This window comes from Hipposideros armiger, unplaced genomic scaffold (genome assembly GCF_001890085.2).
Source record: "Hipposideros armiger isolate ML-2016 unplaced genomic scaffold, ASM189008v1 scaffold_224, whole genome shotgun sequence".
Taxonomy (NCBI): domain Eukaryota; kingdom Metazoa; phylum Chordata; class Mammalia; order Chiroptera; family Hipposideridae; genus Hipposideros; species Hipposideros armiger.
In genome coordinates this window covers 730,177-742,288 of record NW_017731574.1, presented here as the reverse complement: position 1 = coordinate 742,288, position 12,112 = coordinate 730,177, and the positions used below count along the sequence as shown (strand labels likewise).

The 12,112-nt window shown below is 52.7% G+C and overlaps 1 protein-coding gene across 2 annotated transcripts in view; it reads left to right on the top strand.

Annotated features, from left to right (window-relative positions):
* Positions 1-12,112, top strand: part of CHST8 (carbohydrate sulfotransferase 8) — a 141,496-nt gene that overhangs the window by 56,459 nt on the left and 72,925 nt on the right. Inside the window, exons 1-2 of one of the 2 annotated variants that reach the window (XM_019654470.1) lie at positions 3,746-4,270; positions 8,462-8,677. In XM_019654470.1, coding sequence (XP_019510015.1) covers positions 8,548-8,677 — 130 coding nt within the window. In that variant the 5' untranslated portion in view covers positions 3,746-4,270; positions 8,462-8,547. Of the gene's footprint in view, positions 1-3,745; positions 4,271-8,461; positions 8,678-12,112 lie in introns of those variants that run through there. The other variant, XM_019654469.1, reaches the window with a different exon arrangement.

The following is a 12,112-nucleotide window of genomic DNA, read 5'->3' as shown; positions in this document are numbered from 1 at the left end:
CGCCACTCGGCCGGCCCCAGGTGTTGATTCTTAATAAACACCTTTCACCCCAAGATCCATCTCAGCATCTCCTTAAAGAGAACCAAACCTGTGACAAATAAGGATAATGATTTTCACTTCAAGAGGTTATTGAGTGAAAGCTAAATGAGGTGTTTATACAGTATCTAGCGTGGTGCCTGGAACGTTAACAAAACATGATAAATGTTTTTTCTCTTTCCTTCCTCTAGAAACTGTAATGCTAAGTCCCAGTCCAGGCCTTGAGCAGGTGTTCATTACCTGTGCTCTGTGATATCGGTTTGGATAAAGCCCGGAGAGGAAAGTGGCTCTGAAAGTCTGTGCCAGGTGCTAAGTTTGAGGACCTAGACAAGGACTCGGAAGCCAGCCTTGACCCTGTGCAGTTCATTATCCCTGGATCATGTCAGCCCTCTTCAAGGTTCCTCACTGAAAAGAAATTGAGCATGCAAATGCTCCTTTATCATAATCACCACGTATCCACAGGGTAATTCATAAAAGTGCTGGAAATATATTGAAATTCAATATTGTTTTAGTCCAAATCAATATTAATAATTGTTTGCATTTTTAAAGTGCAATTTGCAATTGAAAAATGCACAAAGATCAACCAGTAGTTGCTAACACATCAAATTTTCCTATTAAAGGCATAGTCCCTTAACTTTAAAATGTTTCTTATACAACAGAGGATGGCGCTGATCCATGAAAATGGTTATTTATTATTTACGTGCCCAACATCAGAATTTGCTTCCATTATACATGAGCTGAAAGGACAGTAACTTTTATTTTTAAGTTCTTGATTTTTTTTTAATTAAACGTTTTATTTCGAGGTCATTTTCGATTCACATCCCGTTGTAAGAAAGAATGCAGAGAAATAATTGTGTGTGCCCTTTATCCCACCGGCCCCCCCAACAGTAACACCATCTGCAACTATAGTACAGTACCACAGTGAGGATATTGACATTGATACAATCAGGATAGAGGGCATTATCATCACCACAAGGATCCCTCAGGTTGACCTTTTACATTCTTTAAACATTAATGATTTTTAAAATGACAAAGGTGCCTATAAATACAGATGCATCTCCATCATTATCCCTGTTTAGATTTCTGCCTCAAAATGATTTCTATCATTAAGTGAGGCACTATCCCCGCTAGGGGTTGGGGGCGGTGGGGCTCATTGTAGGGGTTCAGACATAGAGCAGTGGTCACCTCAGTAGGGAGTGGCCCCAGATGGAACTCACCTCAGCCAGGCAGGCCTCAGGGGAGCATGGCTTTGTGGATCAGAAAGAACCTGAGAACACAATTTCCAATTTGATACTTGCACCAGGGACCTTTGCTCCTTCCGCAAGTACAGAGTTGTTTCAAAGGGAAACAGCTTGGCAGCTTGGGTCCACAGGGGCCCAGCAGTGACCTAGATTTGTGGCAAGGATGTGGGTGAGGGATGACCTCCTCAGAGGGCCACCTACTCTGCCTGAAAGCTGCCTCATGCCAATGAAATTCACAAGGTGCCTTTTTGTTCTCCAGGACATTTGTCTCACACCAGAGTTGCAAGGAACTTGGGAACTCATCTATATTGAAGATGTTGAAAGCAAACTGATTCTGAGATTAGGAAAATCAAGCCTTGAAGGCCACACAGTTGATTGGAAGGGCAGCCAGGCCTAGAACCTGGGCTCCCTACTCCTAGCCTGGTGTCCATGCCAGACTTGACCAGTCTGAGTGGAGCCACAAACCCAGCTCCCTCGTGTCCTGGTCAAGTTTTACATGGGCATGGACTTGAGCCCTCTGGTTTCTCTCGGTTCATGGGCCCATCCCCAGTCACCTGTGGGATGAATGAAACTAACAGGTAGAGAGTGATTCCTGCTCAGTGTCAACCTCCAGTTGGCTTTCTTTGCTTTTTGTGTGTGTGTGTGTGGTAGAATATACACAAGATGAAATTTACTATTTTCACCAGAGGAGTCAAGTCCATTCACACTGTTGGAAAACCATCACCACCACCCATCTCCAGAACTTTTTTCATTTTCCCCAACTGAACCTCTGTACTCATTAATTAATAACTCCCCATGCCTGCCTCCTCCACAGCCCCTGGTAACTACTATTCTACTTTCTGTCTCTGAATTTGACTACATGGAATCATACAGTACTTGTTCTAGTGTACCTGGCTTGTTTCATATAGCATAATGCCCTCCAGGTTCATGCACGTTGTAGCGTGTGTTGCTTTCATTGACTTTGATTGGCACGTTTAAACTGTAATTTGGTTTAGGAGTATCCTAGCACCATACTATATATGTGGGGATAGTCCATTGTATGGCGTCTAAGTGACTGTATATTTGTTCGTGCATGTGTTACACGTGTTACTATACGAGTAACATGTATGTATAGAGATAGAGTCAAGATTTACCTCTACAAGTATATTAGTCTTCAAGCCCTATGATTTAATATCTCTCCGCCCAACATGAGGGCACAAAAGTGGCACCCTGGTAGGGAGCGTGCTTTGAGTATTTGGGAGCTGCCAGGTTCCACCTGGCTCCCTCGTGGAGCTGACTTCCTTGCCTCTTCTTCTCTCACAGGATCGGGCTACAATTTGGACCTGATTCTAACCCAGACTTGACCAAAACAAACCCACAGCTGCCTGAAACATAAATGACCTTTTTAAAATTCCAGGTTTACGGAGCTTCTCTCTTGGGGTGGCCCAAACCCCTCCGTCTATTAACTCATGTGCATTCAACATGCAGCCGAGGTTATTGATCACATTCCCTGTGCCAGGCACTGTGCAGCGGTGCTGGGAATACAGAGATGAGGCGAGGCCCCGACACTGCTGCCAAGGCTCCGAGGGTCTGAGACAGGCGTGTGACTGCTCTCACGCTGTGGGGGAAGGGCTGTCGTGGAGGGACACACACACTCACAAGATTTGGGGGGACTGATTCCTCATGCCAGACGCTGCCAGGGTCGGGGTGGTGAGGAGTCGGTTACTCTACCTGCAGAATTACTATCTCCTACTGTGCCCCATTGGTACAAAATGCCATGAAAATGTAAGAGAGACGGTATTTATGGTGTGGTGCTACCCCTAACAGCAACGGAGGGCCTTGTGGCTTGTGACACCCTGGCCAGGCTGTCGGGACCACACTCGCTGCAGCTATGTGTTTGCAGGCGTCCTTCCCCTTCGCCTCTTGGTATAAGCAATGGTGGAAAGTCGGGCTGTGGCGTTCCTAGTAGGACCGTGGGGACAAGGCTTTGGGGCTGTTTGAACCTCATCTACACCTCAGCCTCTATGTTAGGACTCCCTTTTTCCTCCCTGCAAGGAGCACGGAGAACTGAAAGGAATCCCTGCTTCATAATAGGGAGGTAGATGGAGGTAGAGTGGAGTGCTACCTTGAGGGCCCGTGTAAGGGGGGGCTGGGCCCTGGGCATTTCAGGACCCAGGTTAGCGCTCCCCGTTGTCAGCAGTGGGGCACAAGCCGTTCCAAGCCTGCAACCCCGCCTTCAAGTCCCAGCACTTGCAGCCATTTGTCATCGTCGCAGAGCATTGCAACTTTATGCCTACGCATAAAAACTGGAGGGACTCGTCCCAGAGTTTGCTGCTGCTGCTGCCGCCGCCGCTGCTGCTGTTAGAGCAATTTTAATTAACTGCAGGATTTTAATGATCTGAAATCAAGAAGAACCCCATCTCAGAAGTAAAGCAGGAGCCGCACACACAGAAGAACTTGTCTGACAAAACAGATGGAGGTGGTGTTCTCAGGGGACTGGGCTGTGTACGCCGTTTCGGTGAAGAGCAAATGAGACACTGAGGCCAGGAGGCTGAGCAGGGAAGCTGAGGTCAGCCCCAGCACCACCCCGGCGGGGGGCAGGGCTGAGGTTCGGCCCCTCTGCCACCAGGGTGAATGCTTGGTGCCGAATTCAAGGTGACGGCAGTGCCTGGCTCCATTCTCCTCAAGTTGCCATAGCAGCCTCTCTCCCGATGAGCAGCTTCTCCTGGAGCCCTCAGCCGGGAGGGAGGGACGTCATTGTTTGCTCCTGCTCGTGCGAAGATTGACTGGACAGAGAACTTTCCTGGCCCAGGGTCCACACACCAAGTGGGTGCGCCCATGAGCACGTGGCTGGACGCCTCCTGCTGCCTTCAGTGGAGTGTTGGGGTGGGTTCCCACAGCCAGAGAGGGCCCTCTGGGTGGCCGAGGGGAGTGTCCAGGCGTTGGAGCAGCCGCAGCCAAGCGTGTCCTTGGAGCCGTCCGTTCATCCGCCTGCCGGCCAGTCACCACTAGAGGTGCGTGTGTTTTGGCTGAATTCCCAAGTCCTTGCTTGTGCCCTGGAGTGAAATTCTGAAGAGACAAATTTTTTTTTTTAAATCAGATAAACAAGGAAATGGGAGGAATCCTTGGCCCTGCCCTGTGTCCCAGGAGGTGTTTACAAGATTAATTGGATTTTTTTTTTTCCTTACAGTAAAAATTGGTGAGGCTGTTCTCAGGGAGAGAAGCCACTGGGAGGAGTTGGAATTGTGATGAGGGCAGGACCTTCTGGAAACTCAATGGGCTGTTTATTTTTCTTGCTTTACCCCTCCCCACTCCACCCCCAGGTGTCTGAGTTTTCTTATTGTCTGTTGGTCTTGGAAGGGAGGCAGGGAGGTAAGGGAGGGTTTTCCACTTGTCATTGGAGCTGAGGGTGATGCAGTGCGTGGTGAGGATGCCACAGTCCCAGGTGGGAGGAGAGGCCTGTGTATGTGTTTATGGGGTCCCAGAGCAGTCCAGCCCTGCCTGTGACAGACTGTAGCATGCACTGCCCAGGGAGAAGCTCGACCCCCAGGAGAAGGAGACAAACAGCCTTTGGACCAGCATCTCCCTGCTGCAAATAACCTGTGACTTTAAAGACAAGGACCCTCAGGGGAAAAATAGGGGATCAGATGTGCACTCTGGAGTGTCTGGTGGTGGTTTGGTGACCGCCCATCTATCCCCCACCTTTAACCCTCTGTCAGGCGCAACTGATCTCACAGATTCATTGCACACAAAGATGCCGCTATGAAACACGTCTTTACTGTATTAAGCCACAAACACGACTGGCGATAGGTTATGGTAGAGGGGGAAGATACGGAAGCGATGAGTCACTGTTAGGTATCTGAAGATTTGTGTGCAATAAATCTGTGAGATCAGTTGCACCCGATGGAGGGTTAAAGGAAAGAGGTTTCTACAGATTCTATAACGTTGACCCCCTCCTGGGGCGTTGAAGACCCAGCCAGACTGCGAACCAGTTACCCAGGAGGGGAGGCATGCTAACCTTTTGATTCCTTTTGCACAGAGAAGGCAGTTAGCTGGTCAGATGGTCTCCAGTGACAGCTGACACTCACAAGAGGGTCCCAGGGGATGAGGGTGAGGCTGGGGTCTGATGCTTAGGGGCTGGGCAGGGGAAGCCATACACGGCTCTAAGTCCAGCTCCCTGGGCATGGAGAGGGCACTTGTATTCTCTCTGGGGCCTCTGAAAAGATAAATTTGAATGGCCGATGCACCTGCCATGGTGGAGGTACAGGTCCTGGGACTGCGTCCTCTTCCCCCCACCAGATCTGGGGCCAGGGATGTGGTCCTCATCCTGGCTTCCAGGCGCATAGGCCGCTGGAGCCTGGCTCCATGTGGTGGGTTGGTTTGGGCAAGTTCAGAAACAAGTGAGAAGGGGGTCATAGCTGCAGGATGGGGGAAATCTATGGTGGCTCGAATGGTGATAGTGTAACAGACTGCGGAGAAGAAGGGACTGACCAGCCCTTCTGTAGTCACGTCTTCAGCGCCAGCTACTGTACAAACAACGCAATGATGATCGCATGGGCATCTGGGTCCCCTTTTTTTTTTATCAGAGTCTTTGGGCTGAAGCTGTGTGGCACTTTATTAACTGTTTGACCAGGCAGCTATGTGGCCTAGCCATAAGCTTGCCATCCTTTCGTCCCTCCTTCCCTCTCTTCCTCCTTATGATATGTCCTGATGTCAGAGGTCACCCTAGATCAGGTTGGCCTCCTGGTCTCGTGTCTGACTCGGGAGGCCCATGTAGCTGCAGAAAGTGTGCCAACACCATGGCCAGCATAATCAGGAACTCATGCTGATTTCTTTACGGCCGCCGTCTTGCTGGGGACCGTCAGTGGTGTGCATGTGCCAGTGTGTGCCTGGGCATGTGTGTGAGTGAACGTTAGTTAGTACATGTGTATTTGCTCCAGAAAGGCCTGAACTGGCTCCCCTGCTCCCCATCTAAGGGTCTTGTCCCCACTGCATCAGTGTGTATGATATTATTCCCACTCTTTCGACTCTTTTCCTTGACTTCCTGGGAAACCCAGGGGATTAAGCCAACTGCTGGAGGCGGGGAGCAGAGTGAGGGTGGGAGAGAACAGCTCCACCTCCTCCCTCAGTGGCTCACGCTTCCCCTGCACCTCAGGCCTGGCACCAGTGGGTCCTGCACGCAGTGGCTGGGAGACCGCAGGGCATCAGGCGTGCTGTGGGCATTGCCGAGAGTGGCCTTGTTCTTCAACAGAGCCTGGGGCCTGCACTGGTCCCCAGGACAGCCCCATCCAGATCCGCCATGGCGGGGGAGGCCAGGATTGCACACGAGGGGCTGCAAGGTCTGAGCCATTGAGGACGTGTGGCTGCCCATTTTCACCCACTGCAAGCCCAGGGCAGGGGGTCCCTGGTGATGGCAGGAAGCAGCAGCCTTTCTCTGCAATGGGGGCCGCTGCAGTGAAGTTGGGACCAGCCTGAAACCCCAGGGCCAGCTCTAAAAACAAAGCTGATCCTGGCTCAGCGCTGCCTCCCAAACATGAAAGCCAGGAGGTCGTGGGAACCACCTGCTCAGCACGGCCCAGAGAACCCAGCGTTCATGCGCGTTCCCCGTGCGTAGAGGCCTGGGGCAGGTTAATTAAAGTTAACTGAGTGAAAAAATAATTACAGAGACTGCAGAAGGGAGAAACCCAAACCTGCAATTTAACACTCCTCCGCTTTCCTGAGAACAGTCCAGTCCTTGGGAATTTTTGTCTGGGCAGGAGAGGGAGGGGCTTCTGTGCTTATCACTTCCTGTCTCCTGCCCCGCAGGTCAGGTCGGATGCCGAGGGACAATAGGGAGCTGGGGCTTCCTTCTCCAGTGCCTGGGTGCCGGGTCAGGATGGGTTCCCTGCACCTGAGGAGACCCTGAGCCGGGAAACGTCCTTGTGCCAAGCAGCACATCTGGTCTGGGGCCTGACCAGCTGCCCACCTGTGGTCTCGGAGGCTGCTGGGAGCTGCCCACCTGACTCAGCCTCCCTTAGGCATTGCCCTGTGCCAGGATGGGGGAAGCCAGGGCTTTTGGGGTGGAAAGAGGGTGCTGTCCCTGGGCTTGGGCTGGTAAGAACAGGTGAAAGTCAGAGGACAGAGTGACGCTCCTTGAAAGGGGAGGTCCTGGGATACCTGGCCCTCTGTCCTGGCCTCCTGTATGGATTCCTCTTCCGCACCCATGCCATCCCACTGTGGAAACTGACAACCTTCCTTTGGGAAGAGGGCTTTGGGATGCCCCATCTGTGACCCACAGCCTGACCCAAGGAGTCACTGGTTGATCTTGGGGTGTTTGGAATTTCTTCTCCTTCAGGAAGAACCAGGGTGAGGGGCAAGTCAGGTGAGTAAGCTCTGGGGCTGCAGTGGCCAGAGCAGTAGGTGTCCATGTGCAGGAACACAAGGAACACTGGTGTCAGCTCGGAGCCTAGAATCAGTCAGATGCAGATCTGGATGCCCTGCCTCATGCCCGAGGCCCTCAAGATTGGGGACAGCCATGGTCTGGCCAGAGCTTCAGCTCCCACTAATGCAATTATCCAGTGGGGCCTCGAGCCAGCCAGCCCTTCTATCAGTCTATCAGGGAAGGACAGCTCTGGCTGGTGTGGGGCAGTGACAGAGTTGGGGAGTCGGTCTGTCCCTGACATCCTCTGGGCTTGCGAGGCTCCTTCTCAAAGCCTTCTGCTCTGTGGACACCCTTGTGCCCAGCATCCCATAGAGAAGGGCCAGAGCAGAGGGAGACCCGAGGCCTTCTCTGTCCACAAGGCCAGTTGCAAGGGACAAGGACCTGGATTCCTGCCTGTACCTGGAACCCACCACAGGTGCTGGTTTAGCGGCTCAGAGAGCCTGTACAGTGTAGAGGGGGTGACTGCTCTCCCTGGCCATGGGTCTCAGGGCTTAACTCTGTGCTCCCCCAGGCAGAGGCCAGAGTGTTTCTCTCTCCATGGTTTTCCCAGGGGTGCCAATACAGGAGACCCTGGAAGGAAGCTGGTATCCCAGCCACAGGTAGTAACTGGACTCCCCTCAGCCTCCGTGGGCATGAAAAGGTGCAAGGTACATACCTGAGTAAGTTCCACAGGGCGGAGGGATCGAGGGATCGCACTTGGTCCCATACAGTGACCGGTGCCTCGGCCCCCCGGGAGGCCCTGTGCCTCAGTGATGGACCATCTTTCTCCCCCTCTGCCCCGTAGACTGTGGCCTGATGGACGCCCGGTGTGGACGATGAGGGAAGAACTCGCCTCCCACACCCAGCAGGTGACCCTGGAGCAAGGCCCGGATGACCTTGCGTGCTGGAACAATGCGGCTGGCCTGCATGTTCTCTTCCATCCTGCTGTTCGGAGCCGCAGGCCTCCTCCTCTTCATCAGTCTGCAGGACCCCACGGAGCTCACGCCCCAGCAGGTGCCAGGTGAGCCCTCACACTCGGCCCCGCCGCCTGCCTGCCCCCACTTTCCCACCCAAGGTGCCGGCCTCCACGGCTGCCCTGGTGCCAAGTCTGTGCCGAGGCCCCCAGCAGGCAGAGGAGGGGTCCTGGCCTCCTCTTGGGAGGGGCATCAGCCTCAATATGGGAACACTGTGTCTGATGTCAGACCACTAGTCTTAGGGCTCTGGCCTCTGACCTCTGACCTCTGGCCTCTAATCCCTAGCCCATGCACTCCATTTGGGAATGATGGCAGGCTTCTCATCTTTCAGCTGGTTGTTGCTTTTGATGAAACTCGGATTTAAGGAGGATTCTGCCACCTCTCAGGGCCTCTTCCACGTGATTTGGGACATCAGAGGGTGAATGATTTCTCCCTGAGTCCCCCCAAGTGGGACTCTTTGTCTGCCCAGCCCTGCAGACCCCTCAAATCCAGCCCCTCCAGCCTGGGCAGAGGGGGTGGGGTCACCTCCTGGCTTTGTGAGGCTGAGACTGCTCCTGCTACAGCCCCACCTACCTGCTGCCTCCTATCCCACCTGCCCCTGGTGATCCACTGGAGGGGCAACCCTTCCTGACTGGCAGAAGTCTACTGGGGACAGGAGGATGGCAGTGAGGGGAGAGCAGGAAGGATGGTCCTGGGACCTCAGGCAGATGGGATGTAGAGAGGCAAGCTCGGACAAGATGCCTGCTCCTTGGGCCAGCCGAGTGGCTCAGTTGGTTAAGAGCTCGCTCAAGAGTGTGAGCTCTGAGCAACAGCGGTTCGATTCCTGGCCCGAGCTGTGCGGCCAACAGGTTGCAGGATGGCTCAGCTAAAAAAAAAAAAAATGCCTGCTCCTGGGACACAGCTCCTGCCCCTAGCTTTGGCGTGAAAGGAAAGCACTGTTGCCAGGCCCGAGGACCAGCATCTCTCAGCAGTGGTCCTGGGGGCCTTCTTAGGGGAGGGTCCGTGAAGACACCATGTGCTCTAGGACATGGACAATATGAAGGATGAGTGGAGGCTGGGGGCTTACGCAGAGGGTTTCGGCACCATCCCTGCCAGCAGCACATAGCACAGGAAGGCAGAGCACGGCCTGGGGGCACCTGGCCCTGGGAGAGGGGCCCAGGATCCTCAGGTATGCAGCCTCCCCTCAGCACTGGCTGGCTCGCACTCTCAAAGTAGAGTGTGGGCCTGTAGGCAATAGATGGAAAGGCAGAAGGAACATGAGGAGCCCAGAGCTGGGGCCCCAGGCCCGGCAGCTGCTACCAGAGGTTCTGGTAAGGGAGACTGATGAGTTGATTCTTTAATCACAGTGAGTCAGTGAGAGGCAGCCAAGGCCATAGGCCTCAGGAGACAGCAGCCACTCACGGGTGCTGACTCACGCCTCACAGATCGTGGTTGTCACAAGTGGGTCTGGCGGCTCCCAGCTTCTGAAGAAGCAAGGACAAGTGACCAAACTGGCTTCTCTGTGGGGACTTTGCAGCCTCATGTGAGCCCTCCCATGGCCAGTGACACTGTCAGCAGAACCGGGCCCTACAGGGCAGTATTGTAAGGACATCCTGAAAATTGGCTTCGCAGTTGTGTAGGAGTCAATGGTGCCTGTGTATCTTTGGTGCATATCTTGGTGTGTGTGTGTGTGTGCGTGGTTGGGGCGCACACATGGACAGAGGGTCCTCGTGGCCAGTGTCTGCATTCTGTGGGATAAGCCTAAGAGAGAAGGCATGAATGAGTGTGTCTGTGATGTCCAGCTGGGGCAGGCGCCATGCCCCCCTCCGTGGTACAGTCTAGGGGCAGGTGTTATGTTCCTAGGTGGCGTTGGATCTGGTGGCCACGATGCATGCCCTGCTGTGCTGTAGCCAGCTGACAAAGCGGAGCTCTTGCTCTTCGTGTCTTCTGTGGGCAGTGGATTCTTGCCCCTCATGCCAGCCAGCATTGCCCTGCACAGCTGCCCCAGTGCACGCACATGTAAGATATCTTGGGTGGAGTGGTGAGCAGGGAAGGGAACGTGGAGCCTCAGGCTGGCAGGGCCTGTAGGATGGAAGGAGGCTGAAGCCAGCGTCACCTACAACCATGAACCGCTTGAGCCCGGCAGATGTAGGCAAGGAGCACACTTGAGTCTTGAGCTGTGTTCTTCTGGCTGTAAATGGATCTCGACCACCCTCACCATGTGCCAGGTGATGGGCAACCTTGACTCTCTATGTAAATCACATCAAACAGAGTCATAAAACTTTAAATAATGCTTATGTTACTTTCCCTGAGTAAAGTGTTCCTGACACAGGCTGTTTGTGTTGATTTGTTACTATTCATTTATTCTTTCCCTGTACTTCTCACAGCAGCCTAATTGTGATTCGGTACCAAGAAAGCAATATCAAAGTAATTTTCCACAACATTAGTTACAATTTTCTTCTGATCTTTCAAGTGAAACAATCCCATCCTGTTGGCTTCTCTGAGCATATAAACCTTGATTACATTTATCTGTTGGAAACCAGTACTTACAAAGTGTACGTATCCAGTTGCATGGGTGGGTGGCCCCAAAGGCCCCGGACAAGCCTTCTCCCTATAGATTTCTGCCCGTGGGAGGTGCAGACGCCAGAGGTTGCCCTGCCATCCGGATCGGGCAAGGCCGCTGGGGGGAACCCATCTACAGAGAAAATTCCGCGTGGTTTTCTCTGTTTTTCATAGCAGCAGAAAGTTCTCTGGGAACAGAGTCACTAAGATCTGCTGCTGGTGGCACTGACCAAGGTGGAAGCGGGAGGGTGGACAGGTGAAGACTTGGAAACAAGCTTAAGAAGGCGGGCTCTTAGTTGCTTGTGGTCGGGGTGTCATTCAGGTTTCTCTCAGGCAGCTACCAGGTGTTCACAGCACCTGAACTTCTCAGCAAACTTCACCTGGCTCGTGCATTACATGTAATCTCCTGGGGTTGCCAACTCTTGTAAATCAAGCCATATTTTTCCAAAACATTTGCTATATTTAAATCAAACCTTTTTGAAATGTGAATCACTGCCAATTAACCTACCTTCATTCTAAGATTAGATTTTCTTGTGCATCAGCAAATTCCCCTCTCCGACTACCTTTCCAGCCTCCAGTATTTCCAGGCCCTGGGGCTGCTGGAGCCTCTCTTCTTTTCTTGTTTTTTTGTTTGTTTGTTTTTTGTTGGTTTTTTTTTGGCTGAGCCATCCTGCTACCTATCTCAGCTCAGCTCTGGCCGGGCATTGAACTGCTGTTGCTCAGAGCTCAAACTCTTGAGTGAGCTCTTAACCAACTGAGCCACTCAGCCAGCCCGTAGCTTCTTTTTTTTAAAAGATTTTTATTGGGGAATTGGGGGAGGGGAACAGCGTTGGGGATTCAGGGAAAGAGAACAGACAAGTTGCTGTCCTTTTGTTCTTCAGTCTAGTTGTGGAGGATGTCGCTTCACTGGCCCATGTTGGTATTATCATTGCGCTCTTCCC